Raw genomic sequence first — 27,500 nt, forward strand, 5'->3', positions numbered from 1 at the left:
GCCAGCAATTGAAATCATAATATGAGAATAGAGATTCATATGCATCTGTGAATTACTAAGAAATTGTAAATTAAGTCTTATATTAATATACTACGAGTTTGAGCGCAATAAGTTATAATGATACTTTTTTTTAAAAAAGACTAATTAACTAATAAAAATAAGTATTAATTACAACGATCTGGGCCCCGATAGCTCAGAGTTTTTAGAGCACTCGCTTCACACACAAAGGGACCGAGATCGATCCCGGGTGCAGTCGAGGAATTTTCTGACTCCCCTGTCCACCCAGCAGTTATTGGGTAGCTGGGTCAGTTCGATCTGGCGGAAAAGTACTTTGCGATAGACTAGCGTCCTATCCAAAGTGCAGCAAGCAATTGTTATTGTCCATTTCACGCTATAGAAACGGGATAAACTCCGGCTCCGTGGGCCTCGTTGCTCTGAAGGACACCGATGATATTTCCGTGCGCTTGCCTTTGGTTCAATCATATAAGCCTTGCACGTATCTCAATTCCATATTTTCTCTTGAATCTATCTATCTATCTGTCATCTGTCATCCACCCTCTTCTGCTCTCGCCCCTTCAAGTAATGGAGTTGGGGTCCTCCTTCTTATGTCTGTCTGATGAAATAATGAGAAAATTTCCAAATTTAAGAGGACAGAATCAGGAAGCAAATAACCCGACACGTCCCCCATAACCGTCACATCAGTCAGGACTGTTGGCATCAACTAAATAACCATTAAATTCATTAAACCCCAATTTCACGAATAATTGGCCGGAATAGGTTTTGTTCTCGGTGGGTTGGGCTTTTTTTTTTCTTTTGTTTCTTTGTTTTGTTTTGTATTTGATATTTTAGAGAGAGAGAGAGAGAGAGAGAGAGAAGAGAGAGAGAGAGAGAGAGAGAGAGAGAGAGAGAGAGAGAGAGAGAGAGAGAGAGAGAGAGAAATAAAAGCGTCCAAATTTTGATATCACGTAATATTACAGCAAGTGTGTAGCTAGAACAGTCTGGCAGATTTGAAGGTGTCTGGCAACTCTTTCACTATCTAGGTATCAGATCCATATACGTATTCGGAATCCCCAACTGGGGGTTGAGATCAATAACTTGAAATAGGCAAGCACATCCCCTTTCTCAAGTTCCACCCCTCCCTGCTCCAGCATACACCCCTGCAAGCACATCTTCGGCTTCACCCCTCCCCCCCCCCCCCCCCCTTTCCGCCTCGTACTTCGTACCCTGTTTATTCATCCGATGACCGTTGGTGCTATCTCGTATGTCTTCTCTTTTAGGATTCATTCATCTCTTACCGCGACCATTCCCTCCTCCTCCTCCTCTCCCCCCCCCCCCCCCCCCCCTTTTTTTTTTTTTTATTTTTTTATTTTTTTTTTTTTTGTTATCAAAATCTATCCCTCTGATCAAATATATTGTCTTAATGTGTTGTTGTTTTATATGTGTAACTGGAGCGGAACTCGTTTGGGTTGTCACGATTTATTTATCAGTTTGCATACTTCCATTCTTCTTAATTTTGTACATGGTTGATGCACGCAGAATGAAAGATGTTATTTGTTTTAAAATATATTTTCTTCTCTTTTTTTTATGTAGGTATTTATATAACATCCCCTTCCCCAAATACACCATTTGCTTTTTATTAGATAATTTGCAATTACATAGGTCTAATAACCCAATTCGTTATGGGCTCATTGTTGTAATGGAAATCTCAAAAAATGACTCAAAATTTTGTCCATACAACAATGTTAAACTAGGCCCATGATGGCGTTCTGATGTCAGACCTGTATATATGTACGCATCGATCATAGTAAATCTGTTCTCACGTGTTTATTATATCATATCAATGAACTATGTTTACATATTGTCGATCTGATGTCGAATTTTATCATTATGCATTTCTATTCTTTTCTTTCTTTCTTCCTTCCTCACTTACTTCCTTTTTTTTTCTTTCTTCCTTCTTTCTTTCCTCTATTTCTTTCTTTTCTTTCCTTGCTTCTTTTTTTTTTTCTTTCTTTTTTCCCCTCTTCTTTTATCTACCACAGCCCCGGAAATCCCCGACTTCGACTCCCTCAATGTTTCTTGATTATCCTATTCATGTTTACTAACCGCCAATAGTCCCGTAGATTTATCGCCACGGTAAGCGGCGTTCAATAGGTAGGAAGGATGCTCTCCTTGGAATGTCTGGGGTTTGACTGGTAATCGGAGTGCCCAAATCATTTTATCCCTGGTCAATCGCCAAACACTTAAGCAGGATCGTCCTGGGAGACGTGATTTGTCGCCGTTTACTGCTGGATTCACGATTCACTATTGGCAAAATGGGCTATGAGAAGATACATAAAATTCTCTCTCTCTCTCTCTCTCTCTCTCTCTCTCTCTCTCTCTCTCTCTCTCTCTCTCTCTCTCTCTCTGTGTGTGTGTGTGTGTCTCTCATTTTTTTAAATACCGAAAGATTACACTGGTTAGAGTTGTATTGTGCTGTGTATCTGTTGGCAAATCGTCAATTTAATTTCAAATAAACGTGGAATGTTTTGACCATCTGAATGTTTCAGTTCGATTTTCTCGGCCCTCAACAAACACTCATCACTCGCTCAGTAGCGAAAGGGGAAAATAGTAATAATAATAATAATAATAATAATAATAATAATAATAATAATATAATAATAATAATAATAATAATATAATTAATAATAATAATAATAATAATAATAGATGATGATGATGATGATGATGATGATGATGATGATGATGATGATGATGATAATAATAACAACAACGATAATAATCGTTACAGACAACGACACAGATAAGCTTGGGAAGAATGACAGACTGATTGGAAAGGAAAAGCTGGATGCGAGAAATAAGTTGAGGGAAAGTAATTAGTCTGGAGGAGAGGAAATAGATCGAAGGTTTGGATTCTGTTTGGCTCAACCCCTGATGGGTGTTGAGTGGGGAAGACATATTTTGAAAATAAATAAATAAGTAAAATAATAGATACGGAAGCCGAGAAGGCTGTGCTGAGTCACGTTCGTCTTTCAAGAACTTTAAGTGATGATAAGCGACAGGATGGTTAACAATCTGCGTGCACATATTAGCAGGTCTGATAATAAAACGCAGTTATGGGCTTGATTTGGCATTGTTGTAATGAAGACTATTTTCCGTTGGTTTGAGAGTATTTCCATCACAATAATTAGCCCATACTAATCTGGGTTATCAGACCTGCAAATATAACACGTCGGTAACGACGATTGCAAAAGTGCCCCACCGTGTCCTTGGATACAGACATTTTTTTTCTCCCATTCTGCGTCTGGACTGAGTTAAGAAATAAAATAAATGAATGAATAAAGAAAGATAGAAAGGAAGAAAAAGTATTGTCTTCATCCACAAGGAGAAATTTTCATTTTCATAACGGTTGTTTCTGGGAAGACTGGAATAATTCATGCGTCAGCCGCAGGGCAGTGCCTCACAACGTGCCATGGCAAGGAGACCTTTGCTCAAAGCCAGCACTTTCTGGGTACGAAGCAAAGACCAATACCGCTGTGCCACACTATTCCATGAATGAACACCTATCTGGCGGTGATAGATAATGTAAGGGTGTTAGAATACAAAGAGCGTTCTGCAGACGACCTGTGGTGTATGAAATGGAAGTTAAATTCCTATAGCTTGCCTGGAGAATAATTAATGGTTTCTTTCGGCGCGTTGAATATGATGAAATCGCGGTTAAGCATGACACAAGTATGTTTCTTTTTTACTTCAATGTTGAGCTTTGAGCTTTTTCTATATAGCGCAATATACACTAAACGTGATCAAAGAGCTTTACAATGTGTCCCTGGCCAACAGCAACACATAATATGTAGGACGAGACATGACGCCTCTTAGGCGATATTACAAATTTTTGGGACAGAGACAACGCTGTTAACGGCCAGGTATTTATTTTACACCTGAGTACGGTGAGAGAATGTGAGTAAAGAGCCTTCTCCAAGGATTCAACTATGCGCTGAGCGAGGTTCGAACCCAGAACCTTCCGATCCGAAAGCGAGTGTCATACCACAAGACCACATGGCCGCAATGTTATGATTTTTATTTTTATTTTTCAAAGACAAAACATGGAATGTAAGGGGGGGAGGGGGGGGGGGGGGGATAAAGGATGACATCGGATTGAAAATACTACTAAAGATATCAGCTATCAAAGGTATCGATTCATTGATTGGGCTTGGGAGGGCGAATCCTGGGACAAGTGAGAGTGATGATTGGTGCCGACCTCCTATGTCAAAAACGAGCACGATACTTCGTAATAATATTGGACGCTTTTGTCTCTGTAAATGCGAATGTGTTGTGATTTTAAAAATCTAACTGTGAAGTGCTAAAAACAACCGTTTGGACAACAACAAAAAAACGCCAGTTGTCGTTTATCGGTTTCGTTGTTGTTGTCAGAATTATTATTATTATTATTATTATTATTATTATTATTATTATTATTATTATTATTATTATTATTATTATTATTATTTATTATTATTATTATATTATCATCATCATCGTCATCATCATCACCATCATCATCATCTTCATCATGAGATTTAATTTGTATCACCAGCCGTCTCATACTTTTAAATCAGCCGAGTTTTTTGGCCAGATTCGTCATTCATCCTAACTCTATTTTCAAAGGCAAATTCGAGAATTTTATGTTCACAGCATGTATTGTCTTTATTGATTAGTTATCTTCAGCTGACATTCATCATTTTAAACCAAAAAAACAAAAAACAATCGCGATCCTTAATTTCATTGTCAAAAGCTCACCTCCTCAAGGAGGTGAGTGTTTATGTAAGTGACATTGGGGCTTGCTTGGGATATCATTGACTATGGCAACAAACGCCAGTCTTGTCGTTGAGCCGATTTCTATCCTATTATAATGTTATGAGGACGCCTTGGTAAATCACCATTGCTTGACATTTCGCGTTTCGATTTTGATTGTCCTGGTCGCATCATTGGCCGATAACGATATGTCCATAAAAACTACTCCCCCCCCCCCCCCCCCCCCCCCAAAAAAAAAAAACAAAAAAAAAAACCCAAAAAAAAACCTAGAGTAGTCAGAACAATACCCTCGTTTAAATGAACGCATTTGAAAGAAAAGTCCCGAATATTGTGACCAACATAATTTAGTACAGACATAATCTGTATAAACACAGTCAGCCTAGGTGCACAAATTAGTAGTTCTGATGACCGAACGAAATTATGGGCCTGATAATTTAGCTTTGTTGTAATGGACGATATTTTGCGTTAAGAGTTTTTCCATCACACCAATGAGACCATAACAATTTGGGTTATCAGACCTGCAAATCTGTACACGTCGCAGTCAGCCGTTCTGATTATCTTCTTTTCTTTTATAACACCTCGATTTTATTTTAAAACATTGCTCAAAGCATTTTCTTAGCACGGACTCCACCTCCGAACGCATGAGACATTATAAAATGCCTTTTAGAACAGTCCGCTCTTCGGTATTGTCTCACTCTCTGTTGTTTCAACAAGATCTGATCGGAACTATTTACAAGTTTGCTCACCCAAAATAGGGATTTAGTGTGATGTCCAAATACTGATTCCAATCTCCTTAGAAAAAGTGTGAAACCAGTCCTCCGGAGGACTGGATACATACCTTGTGCAACTGATCTTCTGGTTTCAGAGCGTTGGAATCGTAGTTTCTAGCCTATATAAATGCTGATCGTCAAGAAAGATCACCCATCCTCGCTATTGTTCGCCCCATATTCATAAGAATTTGTCTTTACACCCTGTGACTAAAATAGCTATGCCTTATGATTCAATTTGTAACCTTTCATTGTTTGTTCTTGGGCATTCTCTCAACCCAACACAAACCATTGTCCATCGCAACAATGTTAAATCAAGCCCAGAACTGCGTTCGGTTATCAGACCTTCAAAAATGTTATCACGAATCTACCATTACTGCTTACTTGACGAAATCTTGTCTTGCACTTGATTCATAATATTATTGAAAAAGGTAGTATTCTAAGTAAGTGAATCATTCCATGCATGTATTCAGTTGTATCTTTGTTTACATGTCTTATTTTTTCAATTATTATTATTATGATTTTTATTTCCAATTTAAAACGTTCTTTTCATATGAAAGTGGAAGCGAGTACTTACTTACTGACTGACTGACTGACTGACTTACTTACTTACTTACTTACTTACTTACTTACTTACTTACTTACTTACTTACTTACTTACTTACACTCCATTGTGTCTGTTGGCACGTATGGCAGCAATAGAAAATAATCTGATAAAGAATCATCCAATGTTCAAAATTCCGGTAGATTAAGCTCGAAAGATAGATTTTCTGTTTTCCCACGAAAGCAAAAAGGAAGCATGTACTGGTTATATTATAACCCTATTTTGATCATGATGATGATGATGATCATCATCATCATCATCATCGTCATCGTCACCGTGAGGGGTCATGGTAGATACAGAGGTCTCCGTTGAAGAGGGGGAACGAAGAAGCACAATCGAATACTTTTTATTCCCTGTTCTAATGTTTTAATTAAGGAAAATCGGACTGAACGGTGATCCAGGTTTGATGTACAACATGAGTTTATTTATTTATTTATTAACAATTTATTTATCTATTGATTAAATTTAGCTATTTATTTATTTATGTATTATTCATTTATTTATCCAGGCTAAGGGGCAGGGAGTTCTTAGATATTTTTTTTTCATCGCATTCATGATTATTTTTTTTTGCTGCCGTTAGTCTCTTCGCGTTTGACGAGATTATAATATTATTTACAGTCCTTAATATAAGTAACGCTGTGATTATTCCGCCGACGGTATTTTTGTAACTAAGGTTATTCCAATTCCATGCTGAAGGGGGAAAAAAAAAACCGGATGATAACCAGTGTGTACGAATGTGTTATAAAAGCATTAATCAATATAATTGTCCGAAGAGGTTGTTGATGGTGATGAGATGTGGCGTTTCCAGGGTTTTGTGGGGAGGGAAAGGGGGCTCTGTTTTTAGGCACACCTCACTGACTGGTCCCTATTCAAATAATAGTATGTACACTCACTCTACCACTCTGATCGAACCCCTTGAAGTGGAGGCACTCGCTAACGCGGCACGGCAGCGCCGGCGTGTGCGTTCATGTTTTATCAATAATATGATAATCGATAAATGCCAACGAGGAGGCCTCCTCTCACATCTCCGTCGCCATCATAATCTTACAACCCATCAACCCGACCGGTGCCGACTTTGTGTTGTTTTGTTTTTATGATGTGTGTGGGGTTGTTTTGTTGTTTTTTCTTTCTTCCTTCTACTTTATCGAGTATTTTTTTTTTTTTTTTTTTGTTTTTTGTTTTTTTTTCTTCAATAAATTATGTTTTCTTTGAGATTGAGCCGTGCACGTCTGAAGCCGAATGGAGAGATGAATGATTGCAAAATAAAGAGTCGTTAAAATTATGGTATTCGACCTAATTTTTTGTGGCGTGGGCGAAATTGACATACTGACTCAACTTTGGAGGAAGGATGTAGTTATCGAATCCGTTATATTATTATTATTATTATTATTATTATTATTATTATTATTATTATTATTATTATTATTATTATTATTATTATTATTATTATTATTATTATTATTATTATTATTATTATTATGAAATAATCGTCGTTGGCTTTATTGACACCATTTGTTATTGTAGTAGTAGTAGTAGTAGTAGTAGTAGTAGTAGTAGTAGTAGTAGTAGTAGTAGTAGTAGTAGTAGTAGTTGCTGGATCTGCAGTAGTAGTTGTTGTAGTTGTTGTTGTTGTTGTAGAAGTAGTAGTAGTAGCAGTAGGAGAAGTAGTAGTAGAAGTAGTAATAGTCGTAGGAGGAGGAGGAGAAGTTGTGTTGTTCGTGTTTATTTTGTTATAGGGTGGGTGTGAGATGGCGAACGGGGAGTTGATTGTTGTTGCCTTTTTCTTGACTTCCTTATTAAGTTGTCTTGATCTTATCCCATTCTTACTCATATTTTAAGGGTTATTTGATTTTATGATAATAATTATGATAAATGACATTTATAAAGCACTTTGACTTTGCCCCGTAACATCAGGCTCAAAGCGTTTTGTACATTGTCCTCAAAGTTTCTCATCACGCCTGACAATCCCCCCCCCCCCCCCCACCCCCATACCCATTTGATTTCATACCTTTTCTTTTTAAAGAATGTTTCTGTGGGTGTATTAATTCTTGTTTTCTTTAAACTCAACTGGTTCCTTTGACTTTTTTTTTTTTTGTCTCTAGTGGTATTGGTTTTTTAGGGGACAAATTCATTTTATCCATAAGCTGGAATGATCATTTCATATTTTCTCTCCCTCTGAAAAGTCTTAGCATTCTGAGTTGGGTAAAATAGAGAATTTCTCACCATGATAAAATCTATCTATGATGTCTTATTCTTTCCTCTCCTACCCTACTACACTCTTATTTCTAATAGATCATTTAATAAGCATACCCATCTTATAATACGGTTTCAGTTTTCACTTCTATTACCTTTTATTGTTCCGTGTGAGGTAGTTTTCGTGGATATTCACTACCCTGGTAATTAAATTGCGTGCGATCGTTATCTATAATTGGATTGATAAATTATTTCTACTTCTTTTTCATCTTTTGCTGAATCTTCGTTTAGACCATATGCCACTATCATTTCAATATATCCGTCGTGTTAAGCTCATAGTTCAAGGGTTCATTTTAGACGTCTGGCCAATAACTATAAAATCTTTCTTAACAAATAATATTATTATTAATAATAAAAATAATAATAATAATAATGATAATAATAATAATAATAATAATAATAATAATAATAATAATAATAATAATAATAATATAATAATAATAATAATAATAATAATAATAATAATAATAATAATTATGATAATGATAGTAAAACAATATTTTACTCACGAACTGACTTCCAGATGTTCAGCATTAAATATACATTTGTAATATAAAGGCCCTCAGCCGTCCTCCCCCCCCCCCCCCCCCCCCCCCCCCTCTAACTAATGAATTTACAATTGACTGCATTCAATTCCCATTTCTTATCGCTTTATTTTCCTTTCAGTGATCATGTTATATATCACTTGGACGCTTTTAAGAACAAGTTAGCTATCCCAGATTATACTGCTTTGAGAAAATCAAGATTGAAGATTTCGATCCCATAACATGTCCAATTTCTTGAATACTATACAATAGGTTGTTTTTTTTTCAAAACTTTCTGTGTGGAATGATAATTATACTTGAAGATGATAGTCATAAAAGAAAACAACAAATACATCATACACACACATACACACATACACATACACACACACACACACGCGCGCGCGCGCGCGCGCGCATGCACCATTTCTTCTCGTAATTTGAGAAATTGAATCTTCTGTGTGCAATCATTACGCTGAAGTCTGTCGTTGTGAAATATTAGATGTGTGCGGATCAGCCCAAAGCAGCACATTAGATAATGGTTCTTCGACTTGCCACCTCCACTCTTTCATGACAAAGCCGCATCTATTGATGCTTGCTATGCATTTAGCCCAAAAGCTCACAAACTTTCGCCAGCCGGATATAGATAGAATGAGATTGACGTCACTCGACTCTTTGTTATTGCTTTCAGTGTAATGAGTTGATCTCACTATGTGTATCAATCAGACTATAGATAGTATGCGCTTGGCTAAGAAGCTCACAACATTGCCATCCGGAAGTATAAGTGAGAATTCCTCATAAACGCGGATGGCAAAAAACAATAACAAAGACCTGAGTGAAGTAAACTTCATTCTGTCTATAAACGTTTAATAAAAGGTAACACATAGTTTTGTTTGTTGTTATATTATTTCCGGCTGGCGGATGTTATGAGTTTATTATTATTACAGTCCGTTACAGTCCGTTCCACAATCCGTGCGCACGCGTTGACGTGGCTTTCTTCACAACCATCTGATGGATTTTAATGATATGAGTTATTATTTTAACAGCGAAACAAGTATCTGTTATCATTCATTTAACCCTACGGAAATCGGGTGGAAGTTTGGTCCCTTTGGCCAACAAGCTGTAAAGAACTAATGTTTATTGGACTTTTTACGTCGGGCCTTTTCAGTAATATTATGATTACCCATCTTAGGTGTATCCTCCCAATCATTAAACCACTCATGTTCAATTGATGATTTGCGTTTAGGTAAAATGCTCACACCATCCTCCATCGGATATAACGTACCAAAACACAAAAAAACTGCGTTAAACCTTGAAAGTTTAGAGTCTGATTGATATTCTTTAGTGAGAAGTAATCACTAAAATAGCCGTCTAAAAAATAATAAAGAGCTGAGTGACGTCATTTCGTTCCTTCAGACAAGAGAAGATACCTGGAAGACTGGTATTTTTCTCAACCCATTAACTTTTCTTTCATAATATGATTTCCTTTCCAACCAACTTCTATGGGATTTACTTTTTAGATAAGAAAAGAGACGACAATTCATGACACCCAGCTATGTAACCGTGCCACGCGAGAGATTAGATGTTAATCTAGTCATTACGTGTTGAGGACACAACAACGTCAACAAGACATAGATTATTATGTGATACGACTCTGATGGAGCCCATGGGATCCATAAATTGGTTGGCCTCTTAGAAAAACACACTGGCCTAGAAAGTAAACGAGTTATGAACAGTGAAAATTCTAGTACAACTGGTACAACTTTGACTTAAGTGCATTGGTGTTGACGTATACAGTGTTCTCTTTTGTTTGTTGTTCGCTTGTTTGTTTAGTTTTAACGCCCATTCTTTTGTTGTTTGCTTGTTTGTTTAGTTTTAACGCCATTCTCTCTCCTCTCCTCTCTCTCTCTCTCTCTCCTCTTCTCTCTCTCTCTCTCCTCTCTCTTCTCTCTCTCTCTCTCTCTCTCTCCTCTCTCTCCTCTCTGTTCTTTTTTAAAATCTTTTTTTTCTATCTATCTATCTATCTATCTCTATCTCTCTCTCTCTGTGTCAGTGTGTGTGAGGGAAAACATCTATTCTTTCCTACTATATGTCGATCATTCACTTTCATAATTGTAAATTGTAACGCCGATGTATGATTGTGAATATCGTATGGTATCGAAGAACAATTAATTGGAAGGCTGTAAATCTCATGATTGCACTGCTGGTTGTCATCATGTTTTAGAGGTTTTTCTACCGCATCCTGACAAAATGTCTTTTTCATAATTATGGCCAGAAAAAAACGTTTCCAGAATATTGATCAATTAAGATGAGCCCTCACCCACCTTGTCAAAAATTTAAAAACATCTTAACACCTAAAAAATCTAGATCGATATTTGAGGAGTAAATGAAATTTTAAAATGTGTTGTGGTTGTGTAAGGGTGGGGTGGGGTCCCAATAGCTCAGTTGGTAGAGCACTCGCTTCACACGCAAAGGGACCAAGATCGGTCCCGGGTGCAGTCGATTTTTTTTTTCTGACCCCTCCCCGTCAAACCAACAGTGATTGGGTGGCTGGATCTGTTAGAACTGGCGGAAAGTACTTTGAGGCAGACTAGAGTTCTATCCAAGGGGTAGCAAGCAATTGATACTGTCCGTTTCACGCCATAGAAAGCGGAATAAACTTCGGCTCCATGGATCAAGTGGCTCTGAAGGACCACTTTTTTTGTCAATGTAGATTGGTTTTGTGCCCATTTCTAGTTTCCTCTTTAGAGTACAGAAGCAATCATGTTATCTGTTTGAGGACCGATTTGTGGCGTTGGCACAAGCAGGGATTGTAAATGGTTCATGTCTGATTTGACTTTTTCTTTTGTGTGTTTGTGTGTGTCTGTGTGTGTGTAATGGTGTGTGGGGGGGGGGGGGGGGGAGAGAATAATCTGTATCGACTCTTGACAAGTGTCAAGCGGTCAGGGATAGTGAAAATGCGTTTTGATGGGTTGATTTGCCAATGCGATAAGCAGAGACCCAGAATAATGATAACAATAACGGTTGTTATGAACTATTCTATGATCTGTCTCATGACACTGCCGTGCTGGAATTGACTCGTGTACTCTTGTCTTTGATAAATGGTCGTATATGCCGAGTTTTGCTTTATCATAGCTAGCTGAATCTCACCCTTTATGCTTGTAACTCTTGTATTATAATATCACACATCGTCTCGGTCGTTGTAATTTAAGACTATAACAACTAATTGGTTTATAATATCGGTGAAGTGACATGTTGGGCAAGTTTACATAAAGTCAAAAGTACTGGAAAATTTTATTGTTATTTTTTTTTTTGTTTGTTTGCTGTTTTGTGTTTTGTTTGTTTTGTTTTGTTTGGGGTTGTGTTTGTGTTTTTGTTGTTTTTTTGTTTTTTTTTCCTACGATTTGTAAGTTCAAACTTTTATTCATTATGTTATTGGTCGGCGTGAAGTGGTCAGGATTTCTGCGTTGTATTTATTGATGCTAGGTGGAAATCGACGTGCACTTATTTGCAGGTCTGATACCCAAGTCCATTGTTGTTTTGGAAATCTGAAAAAAAAAAATATGACGCAAATATTGTCCATCACAACAATGTTAAGCTCGGCCCATAATTGCGTTCGGATGTCTGACCTGCATATAATAAGTGCATGTCGGTGGAAATGATTTGAGGCTCTGAATAACCTGTGGCTTTGGCTCATGCTTTAATTACTGCTGGGATATAGGCTTGTTCTATCTTTGAACTTGTCACATTAGATTGACAGAGTCTGTGATCCACGAATGCGGCATGCTCTGAACTGGAAATTATCTGACGACTACGTCATTATACCTAATTTATATCTTTTAGACGCTGATATTGCCTACCTAAAAAGTGTGGCAAGTGTATCTAGTTAAAACTTCTAAAATAAAACAAACCGCTCATGTTCCTCATATCTCTAGAAAACCGCAGAATGCTTTCTCTGAGGCAATTTTAGTCTTTTTCTTCAAGAGTGAAGGGGCATTGTGGTTTGATAGTTCTTGCTTCTAAGTAGATTAATATTTCCAAAGCAATGTCTTGACTTGAGAGAGAGAGAGAGAGAGAGAGAGAGAGAGAGAGAGATGTCTTGACTTGAGAGAGAGAGAGAGAGAGAGGAGAGAGAGAGAGTCGGGGGATATCCGATGAATATGTCTGGATTCGGATTGTTGACTGATTACTGTGTATTGAAAGAACCAGTAACCGGTAATTTGATTCGCTATCTGTTAAAATGTGAAGGGAAAATATTAGCGTGCATTGCTACTCAGAAACTGATACAATAGTTAAGGAATTTTTTTTTTTTTTAATGTTTGTCTATTTTTTATTTTTTTTACTTCAATTTTTTTTTTTTTTTTTTTTTTTTTTTTGTTTTTTTTTTTTTTTTTGGGGGGGGGGGTGAATTTGTTTTTTTGTTTGGGGGGGGGGGGGTTGTGTTGTTTTTTAATTATTGTTTTGTTCTCTTTTTGTTTGTTTGATTGTTTTGTTTTGTTTTGTCTTTGTAAGGGTTTATTTATTTTTTTTTTTTAAATTTATTTATTATCATTTTTTAAAATAGTTTTGTTTTCGGGTCGGGAGCTGAAAGGGGAGGGAGGTATCAATGCGGGAGTAAAACAGGGGCGGTTTGTTGCGCGATCTTTCAAATATTATTGACCGAACGCCCATTAATTATAAATACAAAGTACAGGGTAAAAAAAAAAAGAAAAGAGAAAAAAAGCCCCATTTGCCGACACGACAGGCGGTAAATAAAACTTGCACGTTGAGTGGAATATGGGGCCTGGAAGCGTGTATGCGCCATCCACAACTATGTGAGAGAAAGACTTAATTGAATGAAAGGGGTAATGTTGGCTGATGTCATGTGACTATCCTTTGATCACGGGACTGAATCCATCGGATTTTGTTTGTTTGTTCATTCGTTGCTTTTGTTTGTTGTCATTATTCCCCACTCCATCAAAGTCATTAGATACATTGATAGTGCAATATTATGTCCTTTTGGTTGGGGAATTTGTGCATCGAATTAAATCTTCATCTGCGTGAAATTGTGAAATGGCGGGTTTCGTTAGCATATACCCTTGATTGCGGTCTCTCTCTCTCTCTCTCTCTCTCTCTCTCTCTCTCTCTCTCTCTCTCTCTCTCTCACACACACACACACACACACACACACTCTCTCCCTACCTCTCCCTCTCTCTCCCTCTTTTTTTTTTCTCCTCAATCATCGTTTCGACAGTTTGCTGCTAATTCATTGATTGAATATATAATCGTAAACACAAATAGTGCATCACGTTGTAATTGATTTAATCGCCGAAATCGCATGGCTCTGTGTCATTTTAGATGGTTCCTAAAATGGAGGTTAACAACGCCGTATATCGGCCGCCCATTTACAACGAATTTGGCTATTAGTTTTATTTTATTACACAAGTAGAACGGATTTTGCCTTGGTGTCTTGCATAAATCATTATATAATAGTGATTTAATGCATCGGCGTTTACTATAAAGCTTGTCGATGATTATGATATTGTTAATAATAATAATAATAATAATTATTATTATTATTATATTATTATTATTATTTTATTATTATTATTATTATAATTATTATTATTATTATTATTATTATTATCATCATCATCATCATCATTATTATTATTATTATTGTTATTATTATTATTAATTATTATTATTATTATTATATTATTTATTATTATTTATTATTTTTGATAACGACATTTAATTTTATTGATCCTGATATTTTGTAAAGGGGATGGCGCTGTTTAATGCCATCTTAACAAGGAAGCAAAAACCATCTTATTTTACACATGACAATACCAGTAACAGGGCATGGCAGAGCAGAATTGCATCAAATGTGTGCAAATGGAAACTTTGGAACAGTGATGCTACCAGAAATGCCAGGCAGTTCCAGAGACCAGCGATCACATCGTTCTGCACTGTGCAGGTGGCTATGAACCAGTTCTTGGGGCGGAGGAGGAGTTCCGAAGCTGGGTTGACGAAATGAATTTGGAGTTCTGTAGCCATACGCTACTACTACTACTACTACTACTACTACTACAACTACTACTACTACTACTACTACTACTACTACTACTACTACTACTACTACTACTGCCCAAATAACGCAATTCCTGATTCTTCTTATATCGCTTTTTTTCTTTATACAAAAGTACTTTCTCCCCCACAGTCTTTATTGAAAACGTTTCTGTTATACCCATTTGCCATATTAGTTCCAAGTAAGAAAATTATAAGAGTATGTTGATGGGTTGTTGATCCAAGGGAGGCCAACCACGATTCACGTATGGAGTTATTTCCGTATAGCTGTATTGGGGAGTTTGGAAGTTGAGAGCATTGGCAATAGGATTCAGTAGTCTGATGTCACGTCCGCCAGCAAAGAGCAGGTTGTTCTAAACAAAGAAAATCGGTACTTTTTATTCTTCATGCTGGCGAGAACTTTTTCACATGTCATGTGATCAGAATGTATAAAAGTCAAAACATGATCAGATTTATAATGTTGTTCTCCTCTGGATACACTTTTATTCTCGTCGGAGAAGTATTCCATAAGGGCGTCCGCCAGTGTCCGATAGTTTAGAACCAGTTACCAAGTTACTATGCGTCATTACGAGGGAAGTGACGTCACGACTGTTGAACCCTATTACTTGTTTGGAAGATTGGTGGTAGCGCTCTGGCTGGTCGATTGGGCGTTTGCATTTCGCTTCTGGTGGTATTCAATTCACATCCTGGCTTGGCAGCTGAAAAAAAAAGAAATCATTATATTTATTTCCCCACCCCCTGCCTCCACCCATTTTCCTCTCCCAATCTTGTCCCCATATCTGAGCTTGTACCTTCTATGTCTATTACTTGTATTTTTTTCCAGTCTTTGAGATTCATTCTGATTTGATTTATTTTTGTATTTGTCATTTCGAATGCTTGGAGAAAGCAAAATCAAAAAAACAAAACGTAACCCCGTCCATATAATTTACTTTTTGAGTATTTCACGAGTTTTGGGGCTTCTTCATCAATAAGATATTGATATTTTATTAATCTGGTATTATATTATTCAGTTTAAATTCAAAATTGATCAGAATCAGAAACATTTTGAGGTGTGAGAGGCATTTTCCTTTTGTTAAATAGTTTGATAGGTTTAAGCTTAAAATTCGGTTTTAAGTACCAGATTAACTCCGACATAGTACTGTCTGGGGCAATTGGTCACGTTTACCCTATTTTCTGGGGTCCCGACAGCTCAGTTCTTACAGCACTCGCTTCACACGTAAAGGGCCCGAGATCGACCCCGAATGCAGTCTAGGTTTTTTTTCTGAACCCCCCACCACCACCACCCCTTGTCTGTCCAACACTGATTGGGTAGCTAAGTTTGTTAGATCTAGCGGAAAGTACTTTGCTATAGACTAGCGTCCTATTATCCAAAGGATAACAAGCACTTGCTATTATTGTCCGTATAGAAACAGGGATTGAACTCCGGCACCATGGACCTTGTGACTCTGAAGGACTTTTTATCCTTCTTTTCAATTAAATGTTTAATTAATTCCCATTTGTCCAACAACCCGATTTAGGAGACGCTCACTTATTCACACAATGAGCGACATAGACTCTGCTTGTATCGATGTGTGCTTCCCGCTTACAGCCATATACATAAATGAATAAAATACATATTATACAATCCAATAAAAAAAAAAGTCGGGATGATTGATTACATTCTGCCATACTCTGGAAAAAAAAAAAACCATATTAAAATTTGGCCAGAAAACTCGTCCTTCACTTCAAATATCGATCGATTTAAATGACCATCATCTTGGGGGAGAAAAAAAAAACAACTCTCAAACCTGAGAGTTTGAGAGTGTGTTTGTTTTTTGTTTGTTTTGCCAAGATGAGGGTCATGTAAATCGATCGATATTTGAAGGACGAGTTTTCTGGCCAAATTTTAAAATATGGGGTTTTCCAGAGTACGGCAGCATTGGCACGCTAAGAAGATTTCGGCATTTCTCCATTAACCAGTTATAACTGTCGTACTCTGGAAAAACTCGTGTGTTTAAAATTATGGCCAGATAACTCGTCCTTCACGCGAAGTCCCAGGTTTTGAGATTTCTTTTTTTTTTTTTTTTACCAAGATGAGGGTCATTTAAATCAATCGACATTTATTGAAGGACGAGTTTTTGTACAATTTTTTAAATTATACGAGATGTGTTCGGTGTACGTCAGCTAACCGGTTAAAATAGAGAAAGCCGCTGATGATGCGGCTGTCTGGAGCCTAAAACAGCTAAAAGCGTTTAAACTAATGTAAAATCGGACTGCTCCGCAAATATATTCATCGTGGAGTGATCTTTTCATTCCCGAAGCCCTTTCCATCAGTGCGATTAATAAATAAGACCAAATAAAAGTATTTAAAAAGAAAAGAAAAAAAAAAGAACTGGGACGTTTCATTGGCTATTATACTGACGCAGGAAAATGGTGCATACTGGCTTTATTTGTAACGGTTTGGTGTTCGGTACTTAAATTTTTCGTTGTTCGTTTTTTCCCCCAATTAATTATATTTTAGACGTGTTTCTATTTTATTTAACTTTTTACTCCCATTTTGTCCGACATTGTTTATTCTACAACTTGGTATAACTTTGTAAAAATTTTGCATCGATTTAATTGAAATGGGCCTAGATTTCAAATTTACTAAACTAAATTACGAAACACCATCGCTTATCTGTCATCAATTTGGAATTGTAATTTTACTCAATGTAAGGGATTACTAATAATATTTCCAAAGGAATCGCTGAAAATTACCTTGAAAGATACAATACCAAGTTTGGAAATTCCAGTCTCGTTGGATATGAGATTAGATTAAGTATTTCCTAATACAACTTTTACGGAGCTGCCAAATCCTTTATTTTTCTGGGATTTTCTCGGTTAAAAAAAAAAAAAAAAAAATAAAAAAAAAAAAAAAAAAAAAAAAAAAAAATTAAATTAAAAAAATAAAATTTAAAAAAAAAAATAAATATATAATATATATATATATATATATATATATATATATATATATATATATATATATATATATATATATATATATATATATATATATATATATATGTATATATATATATATATATATATATATATATATATATATATTAATTTTTTGAGATTTTTTGTTTTTGTTTTTTTTATGGGTTTTTTTTTATTTGTTTTTTTTTTCGTTTTATAGGGGGGGGGGGTAAATAAATTCTGACAGGATTTCTAAAATCCCGAATTTTTTTTTCTCTTGATGATTTATCGATTTTGCTTGCACCTGTAATGTGACCAGTTGGTTGTCTTTTAAGTATAGTATTGTTATGCCATATATCAAATGGACGTATGTCTTATTATTTAAATGAACCAAGGGGAAAAAATCCTGATTTTAAAAATCAAAATACTGATCCTGTTTTACTCGCATCGTGGGTTGGCAGCAGCTTCACACTACTATGTTATGACGATCGACCCAATCAGCAAATTCTTTACCGCACTCGTGCACCGTCGCAAACCCATCCGGAAGTTTCGTCACAACACACAGTTCAACTAGATGCTCTGCGGTTTCCGGCTCGTTACTACAACGGGTACATATTGCACAGGTGGAAAGTCCTTACTGATGAAGCGATTTTGCCGTTAGGCAGGTTCTCGACCGAAGCCGTTTCCCTGCCACCCAGTGCCTTCTCTTGCTGGTGGAGAAGCCTGGCAACTTTTCCCCTAGTTTCGAGGAGTCTATGTCCCTGCCCCAAACCGACTTCCATCTCGTATATACATCTCTGTCCGAAGTCAGTGAATCTACATACAAGGGTTGCCAGGACTTATTTCGGCTCGAAACGGGGGCGCCTTCCATTATGCGCTTGAGAGGGGTATCCCCATTCCCTCTCTCTTTGATCTGGGTTGGCAGCACTGCCTTTGCGTGTGATTCATTCATCAGAGAAATACGTCTCCAAAAATTCAGAATCGGCAAATAGACAGTCAACTACCACAATGAATTTGCACAGCTAGATAATCAGATAAAGGGATAAAGAAGACATCGTGCTTATCAAAGGACGTCAATGCTATCGCCCATGGAGAAATTCGAGTAATATGTCATGTTATGGTGTGACATTTTCAAATAATTATTTTTATTTCTGTACGCTGGAAAGACACCCAATTTATCAACTCTTTACGTGACAGAGTTACATGAAGTAAGTGTGGAAATTTTATATTTCATTCTTTGTTCTCCGTTTTTCTCCTTTCAGATAATCGGCTTACTGAATGCATTCACTCCACAAAAGTCATTAGAAACCTTCCAAGATGTGTAAGTATTTATTATCTTATGATTAATATACAATGAGACAGTGAGGTTGGTGTGTGGGTGTGTGTGAGAGAGAGATAGAAATAGAGAGACAGAGAGGAGAGAAGGAGAGAGAGAGAGGGGGGGGGGGTGATTGACTTAGTGATAGGTGTGAGATACATATATAGCGAAAGAAATAGAGGGGTGGTGGTTGACTTGGTTACGGGCTGATAGAGGAATATTGGGAAAGAAATATACGCGAAAAGGAGAAGGAAAGGGAGAGAGAGAGAGAGAGAGAGAGAGAGAGAGAGAGAGAGAGAGAGAGAGAGAGAGAGAGAGAGAGAGAGAGAGAGAGAGAGAGAGTGTGTTAATTTTGAATCGCACGTCATCGTTTCATCGGCTTTCCATTTATGGCTCACGGCGGTCGAGTCGTGCAAAATTTTAATTTTTCGGGTGGCGACGAAATGAATGGAGGATGTTATGATGACATACCGAGTGTAATGAAGCATCCGGAAGGCCTCTGTGATGATTCTCTCGCCAGCAACTCTCAACACGGAAGTTCATTGTTATGCAGTGAGAGGAATGATAATAATCATAATGGTAGAATGGCGAATGACCTGAGCGCCGGGCGGATTTGAGTTCTCCAACTCAACAGATTATAATATATTTATATTTATATATATATATATATTCCGTCAACTGCATAGCGTCTTTCCCACGGCCAGGCGAATTTGTCGTATCAGTAAGGTCGTTGGTTCAGTTGTTTACGGCTTGACGTGATTTTTGATTACTACTCTCTGTCCATAACATTTGGTATGACCATTGCTTAATTGGAACTCGAGTCTGATTGTTTTAGTGCCCCATATCATTATCATCATCATCATCATCACATCATATAAATCATTGACCGCAACCGTATAATAATGTAAAAGCAAGAAACTGGCGTTTGCATTCGTCTTTGAGAGAGAGTGCGAAACGAAGTTGACATCACTGACCTCTTTGTTATTGTTTTTAGCCAGCCTATTTTTATGAAAAGTTCTCACCAAATTGTATAACACATCGACAGTTAATGCTCGATCTGACTGAGTCACTCGGTTTATAGATAGAATGAAGTTGACGTCACTCAAGCCTTTGTTATTGGTTTTTTTTTGTTTTTTTTTTTTTGTCATCCGCGTTTATGAGTAATTCTCACTAAACTGTATTATAAAAACTATAAGCGTTCATGGTTACACAGAGTTTTATGTGTTGGTCCGTTATACTTCCGGATGGCAATTTTGTGAGCTTCTTAGCAAAGCGCACACTATCTATAGATAGAATGCAGTTGATGTCACTTGGGTCTTTGTTATTGCTTTTTGTCATCCACGTTTATGAGTAATTCTCACTTAACGGCATTAATCAGACTATAAAAGTTCATGGTTACACATAGTTTTGTGTGTTGATCCGTTATACTTCCTGACGGCAATGTTGTGAGCTTCTTCAAGCGCATACTATCTATCTATAGATAGTATGCGCTTGGCTAAGAAGCTCATAACATTGCCATCCGGAAGTATAACGGACCAACACACAAAACTGTGTGTATCCATGAACGTTTATTGTCAGGTTAATACTCATAAACGCGGATGGCAAAAAAAATAACAAAGACCTTAGTGACGTCATCTTCGAACTATCTATAGAAGGAGCGAAGTTGATATCACACACTTTTTTTGTTATTGTTTTTAACCAACCATTTTTACGAGTAGTTCTCACTAAATTAACCAGTAGATTTTTGACCAAATTGTGACACACCCGACCCTCACACGTGCTCGGAAAACATGGCGGGTTGTTTATAAACAATCACGTAAATGAAATCGACCTCTCTCTGATCATTGTTATTGTTTTCATACCGCGAAATAGTAGTTATCACACGATATTCTCAATCAGATTATAAACTTTTAAATTTACACATAGTTTTCTGTTTTAATTCTCGATTGATCAAGCGGTAGAACAGTGGGTGTTTTACTTAAACATATACCATCGATAGTAAAACTAAAACCTGTGTAATGTGCTGTGACTACCAACCACTGCCATTGTTTACATTATGACGATTGTCCGAGAGGCGTGGTTATCTACCTGTCCATTGTATCAATCAGACTATAAACAGTCAAGGTTACACACAGTTGTGTGTGATGTTGGTATGTTATATCAGGCTGGCGGAATGTTGTGGGTAAATTACGTAAGCGCATAGCATCAGTACGAAGGAGACAGGGAAGAAAAAGGAGGAGGAAGATAAGAAGAAGAAGAAAAAGACTTGTTAAAACATTCATAAACCCAAAACTTCCAAGAAGTCTCGGGTTTAAGAATTGTGTAAAAGTCGTGGATCGTTTTAATTCAGCAATGGATTCTCTTGGAACTTAACTTGGGAACAACATGCACAGACACCTGCAGCCAAGGGCTATGAAATGGATCCAGCACTTGTGTGAGATAATAATATGATGATGATGATGATGATGGTGATGATGAACGATATAGATAATATGCGCTTGGCTGAGAAGCTCATAACATTGCCATCCGGAAGTATAACGGACCAACACATAAAACTGTGTATATCCATGACCATGATTTATAGTCGGGTTAATACAGTTCAGTGAGCATTACTCATAAACGCGGATAGCAAAAAACAATAGCAAAGACCTGAGTGACGTCATCTTCGAACTATCTATATGAAATCAAAATTGTTTTGTGTGATATTATTATTTTTAAAAAGCTTTTTGTTATTGCATTGTATTGTAGTTTTGTCCATCCATCAGGGATTGAATATGTTATTAGGTCTAATGCTACGTTTGGCGGAATTTTTTTAGCCTGAGAGTCTAGCGTTGTGTTCAGTGGGGAGCCACTACATATTATAATTATTAACGCTCCGTTTCACGCAAGAATATAAAAATCCGAGATAAAGTCCTGTTCTGGGTACCCCATGGAATAGGAATAGGAAATACTTACTGGTATTGTGTCATTTCATTTTGTTTTCATGGCCGTTTCCACCGTTTTATAAAGATGTTTTTGTTTGTTTTTTGTTTTTCCGGAAGGGCGAAGGTGTGTGTGTGTGGGGGGGGGGGGGGGGGGGGTATTTTCCTACAAAGTGACAGTGTAACTGTTCTGGTGCACTGACGTAATCTGAGATAATGTTTAAAATCGCGGCTAAATACTTGTCCTTCAAATATCGGTTAGTTAAATTGTCAAATTTCTGAAAGTTGAGACTTCAAGGAAGTTCTGGGTTTGAGAGTATTTGACGAGATGACGGTTTTTTTTAATCGATCGATATTTGCAGTACGAGTTTTGGGGCCAAATGTTTTAATGTTTTTGTTTTTTTAATTTTAAAGAGTACGGCAGTCTGCAGGGGACATCTGTTTTTCTCTCTGACTTCTCTATCCACCCAGCAGAGATTGGGTAGTTGGGTTTGGTACATTTGGTCGGTAAATAGTACTTTGCGATGCATGAGCGTCCTATCCAAAGGGTAGCAAGATTAAGAAATTGAAAATTGTCACCATCCGTTTCATCCTCCAGAAACAGGGATGAGCTCCGATTCCATAGACTGAAGGAATAATCGAATAGCCGCCTGTTCTGTTTTCGATTTCACAGTTTATCGATTAATTAAATCACAGAGGGTATTGGGGGACAGGAGGACGCGTTAAACATGCGTTTAATGAAGTGTAGAAAGGATCCCTAGACATTTAAATTGGCTTCCTGTGGAAAAGAGGCATATTTGTCGAAAGAGAGATAGTGTTTGACTAGTTTTTATACGCCATATCCAGCGTTAATGTACTGCAACATTTATTCACATTGAGCGTTTCTCCCTTTCACACCCTTTTTTTTTTTTTGTTAGGTATCGTTTGTTTGGGCTTATTTATTTATTTAATTTATTTATCTTTTTATTTAGTTCTGCATTCAAAAGCTGTGCGAAAAAGATATGCATTAATCAATCTCCTTTTCTTTGATTTAAAAAGAATAAAAAAAGAATTATTGCATTGGTTGCTTTATTTAAGTTGCGTAGGTCAGAACATCGCGAATGATTTCCTTTCAAATGTTATAAAAGATAATGAACACATTGATAATCACGGGAGTGGAAACAAAAACTACGAAAATTCCTGTTACTGTTAATCTTTCTAGGGGTCCCGGTGGCTCAGTGGTAAAGTACTTGCCTCGCAAAGGGCCTGTATCCCGGGATCAGTCGAGATTGCATTTTCTGAATTTCATTCCCCCACCCAATTCCCACCCCCCCCCCCCCCCCCCCCCCCCCCCCCCCCCCCCCCCCCCCCCCCCCCCCCCCCCCCCAGGTGACCACCCAGCTGCTGTCTCAGTCTGACTGGAAGCACTTTGCGATAAAACTTGGAAGTCCTATCCAGCGTATACGACCCGTTGAACGTGACGGAAACCTGGATAAACTTCGGCTCCATGGGCCACACCGCTCGACATATATGTTTTAACTGTGTGATTATTCTCTAATAAGAATAGGGAGAGAGAGAGAGAGAGAGAGAGAGAGAGAGAGAGAGAGAGAGAGAGAGAGAGAGGGGGGGGGGAGATTTTTCAAAGTAAAAGTATTAAAATTACATTTTGAGTGCAACTTATCGCACTATTATAGTTCAATTTGCGTTTATTTATTGATTCTTTAAGTTGATATCAGCCCCATTGGGCACATTTTTTAAAGAGTGAACCATCAGGTTGCTAAACCACCTCCTTCAATAGGCTTCTCTGGGAAAATGAATCTTACAGGAGTTGATTAAACTGAAATTAAAATATGGAACTTACAATGCCATGGATAAAACATTTTTAGAAGAGAAAAAAAAAAAAAACCAACAAACAAGTCAAAAACGTGTAGTGGCAGGCTAGCGCTGATTAAGGAGATCAAACGAGATTTTTGGTTGGGGTTTAATTATTTTTTTTTCCATGTGTTGGTGTGTATGTTTCTTTTTGGGTTTTTTTTTCCAGCATCATGCCATGGGAGAAAGGAAGGGAGCGGGGGGGGGGGGGGGGGGGTGCTCAGCTACTGCTATTAATAGATATTATTATAGCACAAAATAAGGTTACTCTCGGTGTTTATTTTTTTATTACTTATTTAGAACTTTAATATTCTCAGTAAAAAACATTCTTAGCTCTTCGTCTCGCATTTAATTCTAGCACCGAACGTATCCCCGTGAATCTCAATGAATCTGCTCTGCAAATATCTAATATTGGCTAAAAACAAACAAGCCCTGCTCGCGGGACATTACGGGATTTATTGAACTTCCCGGGTAAAGGGGGAAAGGGTGAGTCAAAAACAGGTCAAAGAACAGACCAAGGCTAATATTTTTGAATAAGATGAGATTTTAAAAAAAAATTCAGATCCTCTATTATGTACAGGATCCACTAATAAGGAATCACATAACATAACATAACATAACATAATAAGGGTTGCCAAGGTCAAATGCCTTTAAATATCATGTGGAGCAAAAAAGAAGAAGAAAAAATTCCTAGATCTTATATCATAACTATGATCATCATTTGCAACATAAGCAATCAAAAATATATCAATCAAAAACCTTTTTATCAAATTCCCTATCGATTGCATTTTGGACTCATTTATAATTCAATATACCAGGTTTTGTATAAACGATTCTTCTTCCAAACACATTTTTAAAATGTATTTTAAAAAAAAAAGGGGGGGGGTTCACTTTATCTAAATGTAATTTATTTATTTTTAATCCAGAAAAGTCCACATCTCCTTAAAACCGATCTCAGAACCTTTTTAAAAAGCGGAAAATTCCACATTCCTTTTTAAAAATAATAATAATACCAAAACCTCTGGTTTCCGATTACAACTTAGAGCAAAATCAAGTGACTGATTTATGTATGTATGGAGTGATAACTCAAGAAAGACGTAAAACACAAGATGTGATTCTTCTAGCGTCGACATTGGCCTTGAGAAAGAGAGAATTGTTGTCTATCCCCCCATTAATATTCATAGAATAGTGAATGAGGATATCTTGCGCAGCTGGAATTCTGTCTGTGTTAGAACAAGACGACCGGCACTGATTGTCATGAGGAATTGGCCTGTCTTCTATTATCGAACAGGAAGAGGGCAACAGTTGTGCTCTCACTGTCCGAATGTAGGCCCTCAACCGGTTAAGAGGGATGGGGTGGGTGCGGGTGGGGTATGAGCGGATACGAGGGGATAATGGATGAGTAAGCAAAGTACAGTACTAGAAATGAGTAATTTCCGCCTTCGAGTTTGACCGGAAAGCTTTGGGAAAAAAAAGGGGGGGGGGGGGGGCTGGTTTCGAAGATTAATGGCGGTGTTAAAAATTGAAGGCATTTAGTCTGACCTATTTTAAAAAAAAAAAAAGAAAATAGATGAGTCATGTAGGGAGAAAAGCCACAGTAAGGATATTAGATTTCAGAAAACTGCTTATTTTCTTTTTCTTTTTTTTTTTAAATGAATAAATAAAAAGAGAAAGCAGTTCGTATTACTTCAATTTGATTGGACCAAAATAAAAATAGAAAATAAAACGTACGTCATTTGTGTGTATGCGGGGGTCCTCAATTGTAAACTTTTAAAGGACCGTGTTGGATCCAATTTTGATATTAAAAAAAATAATTTTTTGTTGGGATTGGGGGCCACTGAAGACTAAAATTTCTAAGAGAAAGGAGGGTAATGAGAAAAAAATCAGTCTTGATTATAGAGAGGTTGAGATAGAATTAGGCATCATATCAACTTACTTAATACAGACATTGAATAACTTAGCATAGACATGTATACATTAGTGGTGGTGAAAGTCAAAAAGTCTGAGAATTTTGGGAGCAGCTCCCCCCCACACACACACACGCACACACGAACACACACAAGATGCTGGAAGTACGCGTTTCCGTAAAAATATGGATGATTGGAATCACTGAACAACAAAAAAAAAAGTAGAAAAGTAATAGAATACAGCAAGCAGCCATATGACTTAAATTGGGTTTGGAGTTTCTGGAATGAAATTAGAATTTAACTTGTCTGCGGAGAGTGTTGAAAACTGAGTTACCATTGATTTTAACCCGGCGAAACTGAGTGTTGTCTGGTTATCATTCCGGCTGGATACTTGATTAAATTTGGGCTGGTAAAATAGCTTGACTGGGTAGATCTCGGTCGCTGCCATGTTGATAGCCGGCCGTAGCTTTTGTTGTTTCGGGATACTGTATTTATGTCTTTAAATTATGTGGAATGGGGGGGGGGGGGTCTCCTCTCTCTCTATCTCTCTCTCTCTCCCTCTCTCTCTCTCTCTCTCTCTCTCTCTCACACACACACACACACACACACACACACAACTATAAATCCCCTTCTCTGTCTCTAAGACAAGTGTGTTGAAGGAGATAGGCTCTCCTTGAATCACCCGTAGTGTTTTGTATTTATCAAATTTGATTATACTTTACGAACAAAACGAAATGTAGTTCAGTTTCAATAGAATAAAACGGCAAACATTCAAACGCAAAGAGATTGACTAGGACTATGAAATGTTTTGTCGAGTCCTTTAGAAAAAGAAATCACTCTTACGATTGCTTGTATTTAACCAGTTAACTGATTACTCTGGAAAGACAATTATTTAAACATTTGGCCAGAAAACTCTTCCTTCAAATATCGATCGATTTAAATGCCCTCATTTTGGCAAAAACTCTCAAACCTGGGACCTCGTTTTTTTTTGGACAAAATCAGTCATTTAAATCGATCGACATTTGGTCAAAAAATTTTTTTTAATACGTGTCTTTCCAGAGTACGGCAGTTAACTGGTTTACGATGGGTTATCGGTTCGAAATCTGTTATGAACGTCAATACTGTCGGACTCTCGCGACAAAACATTTCTCATTTGGCTAAAAATATTTTACTTAAAATATGGATGGAGTAAGATGGCTCTCGATTTGTCCAAATTTCAAAGAAGTCGGGTTTTTAAAGTTTTGTCAACGTGAATACTAAGCTGCTGAACTATAAAAATAATGTACAAAAGCCAATATATAACAGCTTAAGAGAGAGAGAGAGAGAGAGAGAGAGAGAGAGAGAGAGAGAGAGAGAGAGAGAGAGAGAGAGAGAGAGAGAGAGAGAGAGCACAAAATACCAAAAACGGAACGTTTTGCTGCCGTCAGTCTCGATTTAAAGTGATGTATTAAAGTTTTTCTTTTGTTATTGGTTAAGGAAGAGTTTTGATCCTGAAATGTTCCTTGTTAGGTATTTTGTTCTTTTTTTTTTTTTGTTTTTT

At 37.1% G+C, this 27,500-nt stretch overlaps 1 protein-coding gene across 3 annotated transcripts in view; it reads left to right on the forward strand.

The window, feature by feature from the left end:
- Window positions 1–27,500, forward strand: part of LOC144973037 (stress-activated protein kinase JNK-like) — a 60,224-nt gene that overhangs the window by 18,799 nt on the left and 13,925 nt on the right. For all 3 annotated transcript variants that reach the window (XM_078915004.1, XM_078915002.1, XM_078915005.1), the window contains exon 4: window positions 19,226–19,284. In XM_078915004.1, coding sequence (XP_078771130.1) covers window positions 19,226–19,284 — 59 coding nt within the window. The remainder of the gene's footprint in view (window positions 1–19,225; window positions 19,285–27,500) is intronic.

This window comes from Berghia stephanieae, chromosome 5 (assembly GCF_034508935.2).
Source record: "Berghia stephanieae isolate SIO BIC M18660-M18661 chromosome 5, UCSD_Bste_1.3, whole genome shotgun sequence".
Lineage (NCBI taxonomy): Eukaryota > Metazoa > Mollusca > Gastropoda > Nudibranchia > Aeolidiidae > Berghia > Berghia stephanieae.